We start from the raw sequence: 21,559 nt of genomic DNA, 5'->3' as shown, positions 1-21,559 counted from the left end.
TCATCTACTTGCCTCAAATTTCCCCTTTGTAGATGTCCATCTGGGCAGGAACACATCTATTATCAATCTTTATTAAAGATGACATGCCTCCCCCTTCTGATCTCATGATGGAGGAAAGGTCATTGATGAAGCAGCTGAAGATAGTGGGGCCCGGGACACAGCCTGAAGAACTCCTGCAGAGATGTTCTGGAACTGAGATGGCTTGCCTCCAACAACCATAACCATCTTAACTTGTGCCAAATATAGCTCCAGCAACAGGAGAGTTTTCTCCCTGATCCCCACTGATTTCAGTTTTACTAGTGCTCCATTGTGCCACGCTCAGTTGAATACTATATTGATGTCGAGGGCAGCTCTTTTGTCCGTGTTTACACTAGGATTGTAATGAGGTGCGGAGACATGTGGTCCTGGTGGAACTCAAACACTGCATCAGTGAGCAGGTTAGCATCAATTAAGTGCCACTTGCTGGTGACTCATTTAATCATTTTGCTGCCGATTGAAAATAGGCTGATAGGGTTGTAATTGTTTGAGACATTAGGAGATAGTGCACAACTGGGCAATTTTCAACATTGTCAGGTCGATGCCACTGTTGGAGCTATACTGGAACTGCTCAGCTCGGAGCACAGCTAGTTCTAGAGAACAGTTCTTCAACATTGCAACTGGCACGTTATTGGAACCTGTAGCCTTTGCTGTGTCCTGGATACTCGGCCGTTTCTTGATGTTACATTAAGTGAAGGTTGAGACCTCAGGAGGAGGCGGAGATGGACCATCCATTTGGCTGAAAACGGTGCAAACGTTTCAGCCATGTCATTTGCAAAGGTTACTCCTGCTCCTCCTGGCCCACAAGGAAACTTTTTAAAAACAAATTTTTCGGTCGTCTTCTAGGCTAACTGCTCCTTCACATCCAGTGCTCCTGATGAGGACAGCTTTGGGCACCAAACACGGTGATCCAGCAGTTAAATATAGTCATGGACTGAACAATGTCATCAAACCCTGACTTTTTGAATTTCAGGGAAGGTCTCACTGGTTCGCCAGAATGTATCTGTTAGAATAGAGAGGATTGGGCAAGTAGATCCCTGATAGGCACACTGTGAATTATAAAGACAGCCTGGCATGTACAAAAATGTAATAGACAATGGCAACAGGTAGATGGGCACTCCAAAACCTCCAAGTTCACCATCCAAGTCAAACACCAGCTTAACTTGGACATATATTGCCAGTCCTTCATCACTGTCAAGTTTCTGGAACTCTATACCTAACAGCATTGAGAGAGCATCTTCCCCACATGGATTTCAGCAGTTCAAGAAGACCCATTACCACCTTCTCAAGGTGGGATCTAAATGCCAGCCTTGCTAGTGACACTCACATCCCAAGAATGAAAAACAGAATTAATACATTACTCTAACATTCATGACAATACTAACATTACTTTAAAACTTTTCTTTCTTCCTTACGGAGATATACAATGAATGTCACAGTACCTGATAAGCGGCCTGATGTACAACACTCCATAAACATGCAGAATGGGGTCCGTTAATCCTTGCTCCGTGTCTTAATAATATCCTTGCAACAGCAATGTGGCCTTTCTCGGTAGCTTAAAATGTGGAAAAATTAAAACAATCAAACTTTCTCTTCCAGCATATTGTAACATAAAATAGTAGCGTTTCAGATTATGGTCATATCGATGCATACAAGATAAACAGAGACATTTTAAATAAGATTACATTATGTGAAGAATTAACTGAAAACATTAAGTTATCCAGTTGAAATATCATTCCAGGTATAAAATGGATACTTTATATCCAGAAACTAATCACAACTCATTATGGCTCTTTCTGATTTGTGAGCGGATTCTCTTATGGTCACAAAAAATGGCTAAAAGAATCTGCAGCTTTTTCCCACTGCTATTAATTAGAAGAGATCTCCCGCAATCCAATCTGCCACAAGTATGCACGTCACAAAGTGTACTTTCATTGTTATCTGACTGCACTGGCAGATGTTATTCATTCCCAAGAGCTTATGTTGTGCAGTCCTGGCAGGAGAAGGGTCAAGGAGGAACACATGTGAAAGAAAAGAGGAAAAAAATAAACTGATTTAAAAACATGCTTGCCAGTTATCTAATGATTGGCTATCTTCCTGTGGGAGGGATACAATCCTGTTTTATTATCCTTGTGCACACTTGGGATCCCTTAGCCTTGGCTCTGCCAACCAGTACCCATGACATCTGAACTAAGGCAAGCTGTGATGTGTCCTTACTGGGAAAAAGTGTGTTCTGTACTTATGTAGATTTCTCAATAGCTTGGAGCCTAATAATGATGAAAGGATGTAATTTAACAATGTCTGACACCCAGTTAACCAAAGAAAAACACAAAGGAAAAATTAATCAACACGAAAATGACAAATGAGAAGGAGATGATATGCAGCACCACCCAAATACAATGCGGTAATGCGGGTTTTCAAGAGACTGGTGTTTCACTCAGGCCTGTTGAGGCTAGTTTTTACAGTGTGTATAGATGCTTAAATGGAAAATTCGATTTTTCACAACTTGTAAAATGAAAGTAGTGACTTCTTCATATAGAATATGCTGAATATTTTGAAGTGTACAATTTTTATTCCTCCCAGGACAATACGGAGTTGGAATTCTGTCAAATTTTGGTCTGCTATGAACAAATTGTCGTCCCAGCCCTCAGGTTGTGAGTATCATGTAACAAATCTAATTACAGGAAGTCTCTATGCAAGAAAACTGAACTTGAAGACTATCCTGGTTCCACTTGTGATCAGATTAATCTGAGAGTTAGGAACATAGGAAATAGGAGCAGGAGTAGGCTATTTGGCCTGTTGAGCCTGCTCCACCATTCATGGCTGAGCATGGCATGTTATGAGCCTTAACTGGTTGTTACAAAAAAAATCACTCACAGCCAGTTTTCCAGGCAGCGAAAGGTCAAATTTTATGCTGGTTTTGCCTCCAAAGTGTTTATTGGACCCAAGGAAGCTCAAAAAAAATCCAACTCCTTTATACGTAATGAAAGATACAAATTATAACAGACTGAATATAATCATTTAAATTCATTATTTAGGGAAAATATTAGAGCAACTTCAGGCAAGGGGGCAGATTTACACAGAATATCAAATATCCAAAAGTTGCAGTCCAAGTTGTGCCGCTCTGCAGTTCGCCTGGCGAAAACAGCAGCTAGATATTTTTCTCACCCATTGAAATGTGTTGAATGGTGTAAAATTGCTGTATTTACACAGAAGATATGAACTAAAAATCACCACAGAAAGTTAAATCCTATCCATTCCAGTCCCTTATAATAACATGTTAAGTGTTAATTACTGCTAATCTAACACTCTGGCACTGAAAATGAACTATTACACTTGTGGAGTCTCAGTCCTTCAGATTTTAATTGTTGGAGATTTTTTAAAAACGTCAATTATTTTAAACTTTATCTTTACATTTCCTTTGTCACTTTTTTCTCTTAATCCAACCTTTCTTTTCCTATTTCCCTTTTTGTACCTGTTCTGACACTGAATTCATCCACTCTAATTTACATTTCCTTCTCAGTACTTGCTCTGTTAATTTCACAGTCCTTCAATCTGATTGGTTCAGAAGATACACAGTTGCTTGCCCTGTTCACTCAGGTCCCTGGTTTCCCTCGTTGCAATGGTATCAGCTCACACTTTCAGCAACTTGCTATGCAAAAAAAATTTAAATCCTAAAGCGCAAAAGTCTATTGAATGACAGACACCATTAGATGCCCTACCACAGCAAATTATGGCCCAAAATCTATGTTTTCAGTGCCTTACCTAAGAAAAGTGATGTTATGTTTTCATTAGTGATGGCATTTGGATTTGCCCCAGCCTTTAGCAGAATCTGAACAGTTTTTAAATGACCACATTTAGCAGCAAGATGCAATGCTGTTTCACCTTCAAAAGTCTTTAATTCTACGTGTAGAGTCGACGAAGCTGGAGGAAAGTACAAATAAAAAAGTTCGGAATTTTCATTCAATTAAAGATCGTCCCTTCAAATGTTACATAACTTACTCTCGGTACTTCAATTCTCACTCTCTCTTGCCCTCCCCCTTCATTTTTCTTCACTGTTTCACATCACACTTTCACTCCTCCTCCACCTCCTGCTGCCCCTTACTGCCCAATTTCACATCTCAGCAGGCAATTAGTTACTGCACTCGAGAACAGGTCAAGAGCACTTATGTTGAACAGACAGGTAAGCTGGTTGTTCGGAAAGTCATGGGGAAAGAGGAGAGAACAATAGAGTGGAAGACACAGCAGGTGGGCAGGTAAACTCTCAAGCTTTGCAACCTGACCGAGACTAATGCAGTCTCAGATTGTCCTGACTCAGCCAGAGTTATTGACAATGCTCACCAAGCCTCCTACCCAACTTTGTGTCAACTTTTGCTATTTTTGGTTCTTCTAATTTCCAATTCCAGTTACAGTCAGCAAGTACAGAAGAATCAAACAACAGCAGATGAGAAAACTGAAAAACAACTTGCATTAATATGGTAATTTCAATATAAAGTAACATCCTAAGCTGCTTCACAACTGGGCATGAAGAAAATGGATTTTTGGGCAAAAAAAGGGAAGAGATTAGGAGGGGTGTCAGAAAGCTGGACAAAAGACGAAGATATTAAAGAGGAGAAGGAGATGAAGTCATCCAAGGAGGGAGTTCCAAAATGGCTGAAAGCTCCGCTAACAATAGCCTGGGGGAGTTTTGGAGGTTTAAGGCGGGGGGAGTGGGAGGGGCGGGTGGAAGGGAATGTATAGAAGGCTGCAGCCAGAGGAAGAAAGCCTTCAGGAAGCAATATCAGCTTGGAGGTAATCACAGACATAGGGTGGAGCAAGGCCACGAAGAAAAGAATTTTTAAACAGGGGCAAGAATTTTAAATTTTAATGTGCTGAGGACAGTGGGAGTGTAGGTCAGCAAAAACTGGAGTAGAATACATTTTGATCAAATTACAGTTAATGGAGGGTGGAGGATGCGAGAGCAGCAGATCAACTTTCAGCCTAATTGAGTCAGATGACAAAGCTGTATGAGGGTTTCTGCAGCCGAGGGGCTTAGGCAGAGGTGGGCAATATGGAGGGAGGTGGAAGGATTGATGCCACCAAGGATGTGGGTTTAAAAGTTCATCTCAGAGCCGAACAGGGTTCCAAAATTACAAATCATCTAGCTGGTTGTCAGAGTGCATCTGGAGAGAAAGAAAGACTTGCATTTATATAGCACTTTTCACAACCACCAGACGTCTCAAAGTGCTTTACAGCTAACAAACTACTTTTTGAAGTGTCATTACATTTGTAATGTAGGAAGTGCAGCAGCCAATTTGTGCACAGCAAACTCCCACAAACAGCATTGTGATAATGACCAGATAATCTGTTCTTATGATGTTGATTGAGGGATAAGTATTGGCCAAGACACTGGGGTTAACTTCCCTGCTCTTCTTCAATACAGTGCCATGGGATCTTTTACACCACCCAAGCAGGCAGATTGGGCCTCGCTTTAACTTCTCGTCCAAAAGACGGCACCGCCGAAGTGCAGCACTCTCTCAATACTGTACCAGAGGGTCAGCCTGGATTTTTGTGAAGCCCTGGAGTGGGACTTGAACCCGGAACTTCCTGGAGAGCGGAATGGAATTGGTAGCAAAGAGTAGAGGTTGTGGCAAGGGAGTTCCAGCAGTGACAGGCAAAGAGCTAGGAGCCAATGTCACGTTGAAGATTAGGAGAGAAAAGGAATTTAAAAATGGGTTGACAGTTCAAAAGGGTGAATGGGCTGAATCTAAAGGTAATAGCAGCAGTTTTGAAAGAAAGGAAAGCATTAACAATGTCAATTAGCAAGGGAGCCAGGAAAGGGAGTTGAGTAGGTAGATCATTAAGGGGTGAGGAGGATAAGATGAGCCTCAAAAGAACCAAGAATAGATAAGCAGGAAACTAAAAAGATGGGGTCCTGGACTAAAGTTGGCAGGAGTAAGGGGAAAAAGCAGCAAAGGGTGATGCACAGACGATATCAATCTTGAAAATGAAAGTTTATAACCTCTTCATATTTAGTAGCTGAGGTGAGCAAACAGGATTTTAAAGGAGGTTTGAGCTTGCATTCTATTGACCTGAAGCAGTAAAAGCTGCACTAGGGGAGTGACAGAGGTGGGAAACAAAGATTGATTTGCTAGGAACAAGGGTGAAGGCAGAAATGAGGGAGAAATTAAACAAACTGAGCAACAGAGGTGCTGAGATGCGTGGTGGACTAGTCAAGGAAATTGGGAATTTCAGAGGGAGTTTGGGGGGACTTTTGGGAAAGAGTATTTTCCCTTGTGGTCAGGTGGCAAGAATAGTGGGAATGGAAGAGATTAGATCTATGCAGGTGATAAGGGAAATAAGGAAGGGATCACTGATTGCCTAGTTATTGGATCAAGATCCTGGGTGCAGAGAGGACAAGGTCAAGGTAAGGGATGCCAAAGGTTATGAATCTAAGAATTTATATCAAGGGTCAGGTTAAACGAAGGTAGGAGGTCAATGATGTGACGAAAGAGGGGTTTAGGAAGGTGTAGTGTAGGTTGAAATCATCAAGGATGAGGGCGACTCAGTAGAGACCCAGGGAAAAGAGATGGGAGAAAGATCATGTCGGGGTGCTGTTAGCAACAAAGATATGAAAAGGAAGGTGTGAGGAATGGGATAAAATGAAAGGATAAAATACTTAACAGGAGGAGAGGGTGCTGCTGGGTGGGGGAACAGGCCAATGGTGACCCTGAGGGTCAAGCTATCACAAGAAGATTTTGGGCGAAGCTGGTGACAGTGCTTCCATAAGGGGAAATAGAACTTTCTGGTCATGAGTCAAGTTTCCATCAATGCTATGATGTCATCCATAATGAGGTGAGGATACAGAAACAACTTGGAGGAGAATGGGAGAGAGGGCAAGAGAGAGTCAGAAGCAAAGACAAATGAGACAGGTAAAAGAGTGCATGTTGCAATTTACTGTGAACACCATCATGGTACAGCCATTAAATTATTATGCTTCAATTTTACATTTTAATGAAAAAGGTTTACAGCTTTTATTTGGTCAAGGAAACAAAAACGCCTGTTTTCCTAATTTGGTTTCAATGGAAGGGTTACCCTACAACATTCTGATTTCTTACAAAAGGCTTTCAGGATTATGAAAGATATCACAGTCTGAATACAATTTATGTACAAAATGCCTGTACAGAACTGTCAACCTGCACTAGGATGACACAATGACTACAACTGTACTGTACAAGCAATTAGTAAGATTAGTTGCTTAAGTGAACGGAACAGGTCTTATTTCAACAATAACTGCACAGTATTTCACAGTACCTGTATGTATTAAAAGCTTCAAGCATCTCAAAGAGTTGTGAGTTGCTGCTTCATGGATTGGATACCAACCACGATTATCAGCAATGTCAAGACTATGACCTTTTTGAATCAAGGCTTTCAAAAGTTCTACATTTTCTTTTCTTGCAGCAAATCCAGCAGCTGAACAGGTATTTGAGTATGCCTCAGTGAAGTCCATTTTCCAGAGCTGAATTAATAAAGCAAGAAAATTAAATTGAAGTCAGAAAATGTTAGATATCACATCGCTCCTGCACAATCCATCTTGAAAGTTGGCACCCAAATATTCAAAGCTGACATTACAAACAAAGTTAGGGACTGTGACATAATAAACATGCTAGGATAAGACATTTTAATAAAAGTTTCTTTGAAAGAGCAAAGATTGCACTACTTATAATACCAGTATATTAGAATTTCAGTTAGGCATAATGATGGGTATGTGATTTTTTTTTTACACTATGGAGAACACCCAACATTACAATTGTAGATTTTGTCCTTTCAACCTTGGATTGTGTGTAAAAATATTATCTTGGTCTGGATTTTGCAGATAAAAGTAACAGTGAGACTAACAGCTCTCACCTTTAGTCTGAGTAAAGAGTAAGCTACTGCAACCGCACATGCTCAGTTAAACGTGGAAATCAGGAAGCTGCTGTCCAAGCTGCCCTGCTCCTCCAGAATACCAGTATCTTGCCAGAAGACTCAGCATTCAAATACATGCAACAGCGTAAACTTGGGGTACTTACGTGATAGATACCCATTAAATGTACTAAAAAAGTTAGGGCTTCTCCATTCAAGTATAAGGGAATTTTTAATGGCCTAATAAGTCATAATTACTGCCAACCAACGCCTCTGACACTGAAAATTAACTTTTATAAATGTGGAATCTCATTCCTTCAGATTCTAATTACTGCTGGAGATTTTTAAAAATTTAAAATGTCATTAAAAAAAAACTTTTCCTATCTTTATCTCTATGCCATTTTTCTCTCCCTCTCCATTTCACTTTCTGTACAGAATCTGCAATTGAATTATTTAAACTTACAATTCTGGTTCAAACTATGTGTCTCAGTAAGGATTCTTCAATCTGATTGGGTAAGGAGATACACAATTTCTTGCCTTGTTCATACAGGTGCCAGATCCCCTTTTAAGGGCACTGCAATGTTTTGGATTTCTAGTTACCACAACTCACAGTGCAAAAGCTCGTAGCAATTCTGTGTGCACGTGTAAGAAATTCTGTGTGTATGTACAAGCGCAAGTGCAATGGAACAGCAAGCACCATTAGTTCAGCACTGTTTGTACAATCTGGGCTCTCGAATTCTAGAATACTGGAGTGAGCAACTCTTGACTACAGGTTATGGCAGAGATGGGTACAATTGGAGTAATAAATTATCAAACAAAAACATTGGCGTATTAAAAGTTCTCATGTGCAACGGTTTCCTCCTACAGTGCACCAGTCTCAATACATTGTGACAAAAATGAATATGCAACAAGCGCATTCACAGAATTATTTATAACAAACCAGTCTGCCACGACTATCAGGTACTGAATCCAAGCTTTCCTTCCTCCAAATATGAACAGTGGGTAAACTGAGGTAATCAGGATTCCCCATATATGGCCCAAACAGATGTCTGAACTTAAACAAATGAATCATAGAACACTAATAGGTAGCAAATGCACTCCAAAAATAATTTTAATCCACTCACCATCAACAGTACTAGTTAACATTCACTACCTTAAAAAGTAGCGGATGTAGTCTCTATCAAAAAGACCTTCAACTGAAGATTGCTCAGTGATAGAAGCCAATAACAAACAAACTAATGCAAGAGAGTGAAGATTGGACTCTGAACTCCAAATTAAAATTGTTGTACCACAATTGGTTGATACAGTGGCTTAGAACCCTGTATGATTGAAAGAACCTTAATTTCAAGCCAAACGCATCTGAAACTGATGGCATTAAAATCTCTTCTCTCCGGAGACACTCTAAAGGTTTACTCCATAGAGGGAGGGTATTCCTCTCACTCTCTCTATAACCCTGTATTTTCCTCTGTTTCAAATATTTATCCAGTTTTCCTTTAAAAAGGTACTGCGATCTCTACCTCAACCACTGCCTGTAGTAAAGCATTCCATGTTCCCCTTTGTTTGAAAAAATTCATATGCCCCAGCTTGGGGGAGGGAGATCCCATGATGTTTAAAATAAACATTTCCTGATGGAAGTTAAAACTGGCCCTTTATGCACATAAAACGGAACCTGCAATTAAGTCACCTGCATAAATCAGTCACCTGTCCACTGCTGCCTTATCTCACGTTCAATGGGATTTAAAAGCAGATACCTTCCTGCATTGTAGGAATCAATTCAATTATCTAATATAGTATGGAAAAAATGCAAATTCGATTAAATTCAAAGTTTTTTTTTTAAGAACAAAAGTAGAAAAATCAGACCCAAGACCCTTATACCCTAATTTACATACTGCAGGGAATTCCAAATTCTACTCTACGACCATGTCTAACATTTTTATATACATCCCCACCTTTCATTCCTTTTGTAATTGTCTTAGATTTATGTCATATTATCATTTTACCAACTTACTTTAGCACTTACTTTGTGACTTTGGTTAGAGTAGCTTCAATGCTGTGGGAGAGTCGGAAATCCGACAGGAGGGATCTAAATAGGGAGACACAAGAAGCGACAGCCTTGGAGAGGAGAAATGGCAGTTGGGAATAAGCGATAATTTGCAAGGACAAAGGAGTCAATGGTTGGTGCTTTTTTTTTTCCAAGATTGGGATGATTATGGTGGTGGTTTTGAAAGGCAGCAGATCCATTCACACGGTCAACAAGCATGAGGCCAGGAAGGGAAGGCGGATGAGAGTTTGTGGCAATGGGATCAATGGATCTCATGAATGAAATCACCTTAAAAAGAGTATATTGAGGAAGATGGGAGAAAAACTAATATGAAAGTTGCATTCAAGGTAACGGTTAGTGTGCCAGGAGATGGGGGGGAATGGGGAGTGGAGGGAGGGGAAGCAGCACAGGCAAACGAATAGAAGATCACTTGAGCTCCTTGTGCTTCTTGTTAGAGGTGAAAACGGAGGGGACGGGAGAAAGTGGTTTAAGGAGGCAAACCGTGGATTATTTTTATCCTTCAGGATGATCTTAGAGTAGTGAGCAGTTATAGCAGAGGACAGCAAGTCCCAGCAGAGTTTGATATGGTCCAGCCAGATTGGGTGCTGGATGGTATTACAAGTTCAGGACCTTATCTTTGAGATTCTCTCAGACAGTGGTGCTCATCACTCCCACACAAAGTCTGGGCATCTTGCATATAGGGGTGTTCCCATACTATAACTATATAATAGCGCAAGTCAAACATCCTAACAACGATACCACCTTGTGATCCGAACTGGATGTTTGTATTTCTGACACGTAGTTCTTCACTTTTATCAAAGGTGGACCAAGAAAAAAATTGGCACGATGAGGTCAGGCATGAATCATTAAGCTGCTTTATCTTGCACCACGTAAACAGAGTAACAGTTACGATCATCCAATCAGTCCAAATGCAAAAATAAAAAATGCACTATGATTTCCCACATAGTGGGTCAGTTTGCTTGACTTAAACAACATAAATAATTAGGAAATCGGTTGCAAGACAGGAAACAGAGAATAGGGATAATAGGCAGGTACTCTAATTGGCAGAATGTGACTAGTGGTGTCCTGCAAGGATCTATGTTGGGGCCTCATCTATTCATCATATTTATTAACGACTTAGACGATGGGATAGAAAGCCACAAATTCAAATTTGCCGATGACAAAGATAGGTGGTATTGTAAGCAGTGTAGATGGAAGTGTAAAATTACAAAGAGATATTGATAGATTAAGTAAATAGGTGAAACTGTGGCAAATGAATTTCAAAGTAGGCAAATGTGAAGTCATCCACGTTGGATCTAAAAAGGATAGAACAGGGTACTTTCTAAATGGTGAAAACTAGAAACAGACTTGTGTCCAGGTACGTGGATCATTAAAATGTTATAAACAGGTACAGAAAATAATCAAAAAACTAACAGAATGCTGGCCTTTATACAGGATTAGAATACAAGGGGCAGAAGTCATGCTTCACCTATACAAGCCCTGGTTAAATGACACCTGCAGTACTGCAATTCGGAAGGATATATTGGCCTTGGAAGGAGTGCAGCATCGATTTACCAGGATGATCCTTGGACTCCAAAGGTTAAATTATGAGGACAGATTACACAAACTAGGGTTGTATTTCCTGGAATTCAGACAGTTAAGGGTGATTTGATTGAAGTTTAAGATATTAAGGGGAACAGACAAGACAAACAGAAACTATTTCCACCAATTGGGGAGGCTAGGACTGGGGGTTTAGTCTAAAAATTAGAGCCAGACCTTTCAGGAGTGAAGTTAGGCAATATTCTGCACACAAAAAGTGGTAGAAGATGGGAACTCTCTGCCACAAACTGCAATTAACACTAGATCAATTGTTAACTTTAAAACTGAGATTGATAGGTTTTTTGGTAACCAAAGGTATAAAGGGATATGGGGCAAAGGTGGGTATATGGAGCTCGGTCACAGATCAGCCATGATCTCATTGAACGGCGGAAAAGGCTCAAGGGCCTAAATGGCCTACTTCTGTTCCTATGTTCTCTCTTGCCCTTTCCTTCTAGCCCTTGTCAAAACATTCCTTCATTGCTTTATGAAGACCTGACTGTTTGCTTGGGTTTGTGTGTGTATTTTTGATCCCTGTACGGAGGGCCAAAAACAATGGCTTGCCAAAGAGTTTATAACACAATTGAGGTATTTATCGAATGCCAAGACAAGCTAACAAGTTGTGCATTTAGAGTCTGTTAAGGAAAATTAGTATTCTGATGATCTTCTGTCCCAATGCCTTTCAAAAAAAAGCCCTGCATGAATACACTGCTTAAAAAACAACCACTTTTCCAAATACTTTGTGGAAAAAATGGTCAAGAAACTTCAAACTATGATTGAAACTAAATAGATTACTTGCTCAATACACTCAAGTTTGTGCCTCGTACTTGAGAGCAAACATGCAGGCTATACCTAAGGGAACACCAAACACACAAAACAGTAAAAGTTTTACTGGAGAAGGTGGCAAAGGAGATGATGAGGAAATGGTTGAGCAAATCAACAATAGCAATTTGCATTTATATAGCACTTAGAAAGTTTAGTTTATGGCAGAGAAAGAGGCCACATGGCCCATCATGTCTGTGCCGATGGAGAAACAAGCCACCCAGCCTAATCCCACCTTTCAGCATTTGGTCTGTAGCCCTGTAGGTGCCTATCCAGACACCTTTTAAATGAGTTGAGGGTTTCTGCCTCTACTATCCTTTCAGGCTGCAGGTTCCAGACCCCACCAATCTCTGGGTGAAAAATCTTTTCCTCAACTGCCCTCTAATCGCTAATGCAATTACATCCTTTCTGTATTGAGGTGACCAGATCTGTACACAGTATTCAAGTTGTGGCCTAACTAATAACTTATACAGTTCCAGCAGAACCTCCCTGCTCTTCTATTCTATACCTCGGCTAATAAAGGAAAGGATTCCAAATGCCTTCTTAACCACCTTATCGTCCTGTCCTGCTACCTTCAGGGATCTGTGGACATTTACTCCAAGGTCTCTCACTTCCTCTACACCTCAGTATTCTCCCATTAATCGTATATTCCTTTGCCTTGTTTGACCTCCCCAAATGCATCATCTCACATTTCTCTGGGTTGAATTCCATTTGCCACTTCTAACAAAGCAAAACATCCCAAGGCGCTTCACTGGAGCTACTATCAAACAAAAGCCACTGAAGAACATATTAGAACAGGTGACAAAAAGCTTGGTTAGAGGGAAATTTTAGGGAGCATCTTAAGAGGAGACCAGTAGAGAGGAGATGTCAAGGGAAGGAATTCCAGAGTTTAGGGTCTAGACAGCTGAAGATGAAGCAAGAAATGTGGGGATGTGCAACAGGCCAGAATTGGAGCAGCACAGAAATGTCAGAGGGTTGTGGGGCTGGAGGAAGTTCGAGATAGGGAGGGGCAAGGCCATGGAGGGATTTGAAAACAAGCATGAGAATCAAAGCATTACCTGACCAAAGGCCAATATAGGTCAGTGAGCACAGGAGTGGTGGGTGAACAAGACTTGGTGCGAGTTAGATTATAGACTGCAGAGTTTTGGATGAGCTCAAGTCTATAGAGGGTGCAAGGTGAGAGGCCAGCCAGGACAGCATTGAAATAGTTGCGTCTAGAGATAATAAAGGCATAGAGAGATATACGAGAAAATAGAGGGCAAAAGGTTAGGCAGTTGAGAGCGCATCTGTAAGTAACTTTGGGAGGAAGCTTTTTCCAGGACCATATGTTGAAGTGGTCTTGAAGGAAGCCAAAGGGTGCATGTGATGAGAGATACAAAAAACATGGCAGTGATGATCCTGTTGATGATTGAGACCACAGGAATATTGAGGACACGAGAGATGAGGTCAAGGAGATGGCCTTGAATTTGAGTAGATGAATTTATATGGAGAGAGAAGTTTAGAGAGAGGAGAGGAGGGCAGTGAATTTAATGGATGAGGGCAAGAGAAGTAGAGATGAAGATTTAAATTGGAGGATGGGTCAATGCTCAAAGCAGCAGTGGGAAAGGGAGAATGCCGCAGGAAAAAAAAGCATGATGAACTTGATGGAATGAATTTTAAAGGGAGTGGTGAGAGGGATCTAACAGGGTACGATGTTCAAAGGAGGAGAAGGTGCCAAAGAAATGTGATGAATGCCACTGTGACGGTGATGGCAGAATTAGATAGTCATGCATTCCACTTTGACTTGGAGGCAATGGTGTTACCACCAAAGATGACATGCCTGTATGCATATATGCCAGCCTAGCAATATGACAAAAGCTGATAGCTTAAAAGCAGCCTCAAGAAAGACCTTACCACATGAAATTGATTTAGATTGGAGGCACAGTGAAATACAGACTTCAGCTGCAAGTTTCTCCAATCAGGCCAGCAAGGAGTGAGGGGTGAACAGGACTTGGTGTGAATTAGGATATGGCAGCAGAATTTTGAACGAGTTCAGGTGTATGAAGGAGGTAGATGGCCAGGAGAGCATTGGAATAGCCAAGTCTAGAGGTAACAGGCATGATGGGGCAAAGGTGCTTGATGGGGCACAGTTCTTGTTGGAATGAGGGGAGGTTTGGGGAGAAAGATTTCAGAAGACAGTTGGTAGTGGTGAATAAAAGTAGGGTTATCTTTGCATTGCAGGATGATGGGGACATCCAGGGAAGATGAATAGTGTTGGCAGAAGGCAGCAGGACCCATTAGAGCTTTATGTGGTCCAGTCAGATCTAGTGATTAATGACTAAACCAGTTGCCCTCCATAAATGTTCAAGTCTGTGACTCTGGGACTTAAAGGAGCAGTTCCAAATTGCAGCTTGTAGCAGTCATGTAGTCATTTACTGAAGGGATGTACAAGTCCTGAAGGCATGAGATTTATTTTCTAGAGAGATCTTGGACATCCCCCAGAAAATGCTGCATTTCCAACCTTTTGGCACATAATCCAATTCTGCCATTAAGCCAAAAATAATTTATTCTGGAAGGGTTTCAGTTATTTTAGATATGAAATTAGAGGTAGTGTTTAGAGTCATTAACGGCTTAGGAGGCGGCCATTCGGCCCATCGAGTCCATACCAGCTCTCCGCAGAACATTCCAGGCAGTCCCACTCTCCCGCTCGATCCCTGTAGCCCTGTAAGTTTATTTCCTTCAAGCACCCATCTAATTTCCTTTTGAAATCATTGATTGTCTCCGCTTCCACCACCCTCATGGGCAGCGAGTTCCAGGTCATTACCACTCGCTGTGAAAAAAAAAGTTCCTCCTCACATTACCCATGCATTGCTTGTCCAAAACTTTCAATCTTTATCTCCTAGTCCTTGTACCAGTTAGTGGGTTCAGCTTTTCCTTGTCTAACTTATCTAAGCTTGTTATAACCTTGTACACCACTATCAAATCTCCCTTCAATCTCCTTTGCTCCAGGGAGAACAACCCAAGCTAACCTTGTAACTAACATCCTCCATCCTTGCAGCCATTCTGGTAAATCTCCTCTGCACCCTCTCAAGGACCCTCACATCTTTCCTGAACTGTAGTAACCAGACTGGATGCAATACTCTAGTTGGGGCCTAACCAGAGCTTTGTAAAGGTTCAGCATAACTTCCCTGTTTTTGTACTCTGTGCCTTTACTTACGAAGCCCAAGATTCCATATGCTTTGCTAACCACTCTCTAAATATGTCCTGCTAGCTTCAAAGATTAATGCACATGCACCCCCAGGTACCTCTGTTCCTGCACACTCTTTAGCACTGCACTATTAAGTCTATATTGCCTCATCCTATCCCTTCTGCCAAAATGCATCACCTCACCCTTGTGTGTATTAAAATCCATTTGCTACTTGTCTGCCCATTCTGCTAGTTATGTACTGTTGCAAGTGGTTCGCATCATACTCACAGGTTGCCACTCCTCCAAGTTTGGTGTCGCCAGCAAATTTTGAAATTCTACTCTGTATTCCAAGATCCAAGTTATTTATATATAGCAAAAAAAGCAGCTATCCTAGCACTGACCTTGGGGAACCACCACTGTCTGCCATCCTCCAGTCTGAAAAACAACTATCTACCATTACTCGCTGTTTTCTGCCCTTAAGTCAATTTTTTTTCCAATTGGACATTGACCCTCCTGTTCCATGAGCCTCAATTTTGTGAACCAGCATTTTACGTGGTACTTTATCAAATGCTTTCTTAAAATGTATATAAAGATCCACTGCATTCCCTTCATCAACCTTCTCTGTCGCTCAATCAAAAAATTCAATTAGACTAGTAAAGCATGATCTGCCTTTTACAAATCAGTGCTTGCTATCCTTAAGTAACTCAAACCTCTCCAAGTGCCTGTTGATTTCTTCCCTAATTATTGTTTTTAAAACCTTACCCACCAATTATGTTAAAGTAACTGGGCTTTAGTTGTTAGGACTGTCCTTACACCATTTATTTATTTTATTTAGAGATACAGCACTGAAAGAGGCCCTTCGGCCCACCGAGTCTGTGCCAACCAAGAACCACCCATTTATACTAACCCTACAGTAATCCTATATTCCCAACCACCTACCTACACAAGGGGCAATTTACAATGGCCAATTTACCCATCACCTGCAAGTCTTTGGCGGTGGGAGGAAACCGGAGCACCTGGCAAAAACCCACGCGGTCACAGGGAGAACTTGCAAACTCCGCACAGGCAGTACCCAGAATTGAACCCGGGTCCCTGGAGCTGTGAGGCTGCGGTGCTAACCACTGTGCCGCCCAGTGAATAAGGGTATCACATTTGCTGCTCTCAATCCTATGGCACCTCCCTCATATCTAGGGAAGATTGGAAAATTCTGACAAGACCTTCCATTATCTCCACTCCCACTTCCTTTAGCAACCTGGGATGCAAGTCATCTGGATCAGGTGACTTATCTACCCTAAACATAGGAAGCCTTTCCAGTACTTTCTCCCTCTCAGTTTTACCCTATCCATTGTCTCTACTATCTCCGCTTCTAACGATATTGTCAGATTTGTCATCCTTAGTAAACATCTGTACAAAGTACTCGTTAAGTATAGATGTATAGAGTTCAAAACAATGTTAAAGGGTCCGGAAAATCTGACCCCAGATATTTTAACAATTTTTGAAATGAAGTATTTACAACGTATGTCTACAATAATACAACACAGCAGAGCATTCTTCATGCACAAAATGAATTCATTATCACACCTGTCCCTGTCTTCAACCCCAAGGAGACACACAGCAACTGTGAGATGACATATACTGATTAATGTTTGAACTAAACAACTTCGGGAGGGACTAAAGCAAATCAGTATTATTTGCATTTTGCTCTTTAAGATGATCAATGTACTTTGTATTTCAAATGTTTTCTAGCGCTGTAACCATAATAGGATTAATTTGCTTTTAAGTTTCAGAGGGAGAAGGGTGAGTCACAAACCACAGTTTTGAACTAAAGTGAGCGAGATATCTAGGGGAGGTAGCATAAATTGAGCACACAGTGTACAGGGCTGCATCGTTAAACCTACAAACAGTGCAAAGTATTCAAAGAAGTAATTGGTACAGTACCAGATACAGCCCTAAAAGGGAGAAGCTCCACTTGTGCGGTTAAACAACCATGGTCAAAAGATGAGGTAAGATACAGCATCTAAAAAGGAAAATTCAAGTCCAGCAGACAGAGAGCTATAAAAAGAAAAATATAAAAGGAAGTATTAAAAAGATGCAAAAGGAGAAGATGGAACAAAAACTTGCAAGGGATATGAAAACAATGGTATATAAAAACTATGGTATGTTATAAATATACTGAGAGAGTAGCAAAGGCAAATGCAGGCCCATTTAAGAGAGATGCAGGGGATACCCTAATCAGTAGTAAGGAAATGGCCGACATATTAAATGAGTACTTTATATCAGTTTTCTCAATGGAAGAGGAGGATAAAATACTAGTGGAACAAGGGACATTAAGAAAAAAGAATCAAAAGGACAAATCTATTGAATTTAATACAAGTTTTGTTTTAAAATGGTAATGGAGAAAATAACAAGACACAATTTAGACAATTCAGGGTATTGAAAGAAAATTGCAGAATCATGTGTCATAATTTTCCAAAACTTTGGGAATTGGGCTGTCAGATTGGAATTCCAAATGGCACTCCATTATTTAACAATGGAGGGATAGGAAAACCAGGTAACTACAGACCCGTCAGTCTAACATCAGATGTGGGAAGTTACTAGAATCTTCGATCAGAGGCACAGTGACTCAACACTTGGACAAGTATAAGCTGATTAGAGAGTCAGCATGGATTTCTGACGGTTAAATCATGTCTTGATTAATCCAATTGATTTTTTTTTTTTTAAAGTGGTCACCAACATGGTGGATGAGGGAGTGTCTGTGGGTGTCGTCTACATGGACTTCCAGAAAGCATTTAATAAGGTTCTGAACAAGTTATTAGCAAAAGGAAAAGTGTGGAATTGGAAATAACCTTGCAACATGGGTTATAAATTGGTTAGAGAGAGAAATTGGCTATGGTGGATTGGGAAACATTAAGAGATATGACAGTAGACAGGCAATGGTTAACACTTAAAGAACTATTACATAGTTTACAACAAAAAATTCACAAAAACCCAGCAAGGAAGTGTTCCAACTGTGACTAACGAAGGAAATCATGGATTGTATTACATCAAAGGAAGAGGTGTATAACGTTGCCCAAAAAATGGCAAGCCTGAGGACTGGGAGTATTTTAGAATTCTGCAAAAGAGGACCAAGAAAAAGATTAAAAAAGACAAACCAGAATGAGAGTAAACTAGTGAGAAACATAAAAACAGACTGTAAAAGCTTCTATAGGTATGTAAAAAGTAAAAGGTTAGCAAAAACAAATGTGGGTCCATTACAAGCAGAGTCAGGAGAATTTATAATGCGGAATAAGTAAATAGCAGAGAAACTAATCAAGTACTTCATTTCTGTCTTCACAGAGGAAAATACAAGCAACCTCCCAGAAAGAATGGAGAATCAGGGGACTAGTGTAAAATGAGGAACTGCAAAATATTAGTTTAAAAAAAGTACTAGAGAAATTAATGGGGCTTAAAGTAGATAAATCACCTGATCCTAATGATCTACATTCCAGAGTGTTGAAAGAGGTGGCTGTAAAGATAGTAGATGCATTGGTAGTCATCTTTCATAATTCTATAGACTCTGGAATGGTTCCTGCAGATTGGAAGGTGGAAACTTTAACCCCACTATTTAAGAAAGAAGGGAGAGAGCAAAAGGGGAACTACAGACCTATTAGTCTATCAGTCATGGAGAAAATGCTAGAATCTATAATTAAGGATGTGATAACAAGGCACTTAGAAAATAATGGTAGGATTGGGTAGAGTCAACGTGGATTTATGAAAGGGAAATCATGTTTCACAAACCTGTTGGAGTTTTTTGACAACGTATCTAGCAGAATAGACAAGGGGGAAGCAACAGATATGATACATTTAGATTTCCAGAAAGTTTTTGATAAGGTCCCACACAAGAGATTAGCAAACAAAATCAGAGCACATGGAATTGCGGGGGGCACGGGGAATATACGAGCATGGATTGAGAACTGGTTAACGGACAGAAAACATAGCAGAAATAAATGGATCATTTTCAGGTTGGCAGGCTGTGACTAGTGGGGTACAGCAAGGATTGGTGCTTGGGCCCCAGCTATTCACAATCTTTTGTGAAATCACAATGATTTGGATGTGGGGATTAAATGTAATATTTCCAAGTTTGCAGATGAGACAAAATTAGGTGGAAGTGAGAGTTGTGAGGAGGATGTAAAGATGCTTCATGGGGATTTGAAGAGGCTAAGCAAGTGGGCAAAAATTTGGCACATGGAATACAATGTGGAGAAATGTGAGGTTATCCACCTTGGTAGGAAAAACAGAAATACAGAGTATTGCTGAAATGGTAAGAGTCTGGGAAGTGTTGAATTTCAAAGGGACTTGGGTGTCCTTGTTAATGAGTCACTGAAAGCTAACATGCAGGTACAGCAAGCAATTAAGGCGGCAAATAGTACGCTGGCCTTTATTACAAGAGAATTTGAGTATAGGAGTAAAGATGTCTTACTGCAATTATATATAGTTTTAGTGAGACCGCCCCTGGAGTATTGTGTGCAGTTTCGATCTCCTTACCTAAGGAAAGATATACTTGCTATAGAGGCAGTGCAATGAAGGTTCACCAAACTAATTCCTGGGATGGAGGGATTGTCCGATGAGGAAAGATTAAATAGATTGGGCCTCTATTCACTGGAGTTTAGAAGGACCAGAGGTGATCGCATTCAAACATACAAAATTCATACAGGGTTCGTCAAGGTAGATGCAGGAAGGATGTTTCCTTTGGCTGGGAAGTCTAGAACCAGGGGATACAGTCTCCAAATAAGGGGCAGGCCATTTCGGACTGAGATGAGGAGGAATTTCTTCACTCGGAGGATGGTGAATCTTTGGAATTCTCTTCCCCAGAGGGCTGTGGAGGCTCAGTTGTTGAGTATCTTCAAGACTGAGTTCGATAGATTTCTACATAATAAAAACCTCAAGGAATATGGGGGTAGTGCAGGAAAATGGTGAAGTAGATCAGCCATGATCTCACTGAATAGCGGAGCAGGCTCGAAGGGCTGAATGACCCCCTCGTACTTCTTGTTCATATGTTATCCACTTTGTAGTCAAATAAATAAATCTTGTAATTGCTGAGAAACAAGGAATAAAGATATTTGAATGTCCAAGTACACAGGTCACTAAAAGCTCGTACATAGATACAAAAAGATTAATGGAATGTTGGCCTTTATCTCATGGGGGCTGGAGTACAAATGAAGTTATGTTTCAGTTGTACAGAGCCTTGGTCAGTCCCCATCTTGAGCACTACATTCAGTAAGAGGCCACTAGACCTAAGGAAGGATATAATGACTTTGGAGGGGTTTACAGCACAGATTTCACAGAATGATCTCCAGGGTTTAAGTGTTAAATAAAGAAAACCGGTTGCATAAAACGTGGCTTGAATTCCCTCCAGTAAACAAGGTTGAGGTGTCATCTAATTGGAGGTACTTAACAAATCTTATTGGTTGATACCAAAAACTTCGAATCCCACTGGGAAAAGTTGTTATTGTGTGTGACTGGCTGACAAACTGACAAGTACACGAGAATAAAGTAAACGCAATCCTCGATTACAATTTTGGGCTGGCAATAAGGAACGGTACACTTACAATTAATTTCACTTAAAGCTGAAGCACAGGCGTCTGAAGTAGCGGGTGACAAGTTTCCTCCAAACACAACACCCCCAGTAATAATGCAGCGTTTTGTAATAAGAACACCCTAAACTAACGAACAGGACAAGAACAAAAATCTTCTGCCTAAACTTTATTACTCCTCAGAAACTCACCAACACCTCAAACCTCCTCCAGACCGTTTCCTCAACTTCCTGTTTAGCTGTTACGTCATCGCTCTTTGCGCGCACTCTCACTCACGTGGCTGATACCTGATTGGTGCGCTCGGTCGCGATATCTGCGGCGATAGGTTGAATGTGACAGACGAATCAGAAGAGAGCAAGGGGATGCGCTGGGCTTGCTGGGAATTGTTGTCCACGCGCCGCCAGTGGAACGCGAGACCACGCGACAAACGGAAACAAATGG

At 40.8% G+C, this 21,559-nt stretch overlaps 1 protein-coding gene across 12 annotated transcripts in view; it reads right to left on the bottom strand.

The window, feature by feature from the left end:
• The window catches only part of asb3 (ankyrin repeat and SOCS box containing 3), a 112,822-nt gene that overhangs the window by 48,263 nt on the left and 43,000 nt on the right, over positions 1–21,559 (bottom strand). For 4 of the 12 annotated variants that reach the window (XM_068044940.1, XM_068044949.1, XM_068044939.1 and 1 more), the window contains exons 3-5: positions 7,330–7,534; positions 3,802–3,960; positions 1,479–1,591 (exon numbers count right to left, since the gene is read on the bottom strand). In XM_068044940.1, the coding sequence (XP_067901041.1) occupies positions 1,479–1,591; positions 3,802–3,960; positions 7,330–7,534 (477 nt within the window). Of the gene's footprint in view, positions 1–1,478; positions 1,592–3,801; positions 3,961–7,329; positions 7,535–9,940; positions 10,004–17,483; positions 17,598–20,069; positions 20,621–21,133; positions 21,368–21,559 lie in introns of those variants that run through there. The other 8 variants (XM_068044942.1, XM_068044945.1, XM_068044943.1 and 5 more) reach the window with 8 other exon arrangements.

The sequence above is a fragment of the Heterodontus francisci genome, chromosome 13 (genome assembly GCF_036365525.1).
Source record: "Heterodontus francisci isolate sHetFra1 chromosome 13, sHetFra1.hap1, whole genome shotgun sequence".
NCBI classification, from domain to species: domain Eukaryota; kingdom Metazoa; phylum Chordata; class Chondrichthyes; order Heterodontiformes; family Heterodontidae; genus Heterodontus; species Heterodontus francisci.
Note: the sequence above shows the minus strand (reverse complement) of the source record. Positions and strands in the feature narration are given on the sequence as shown.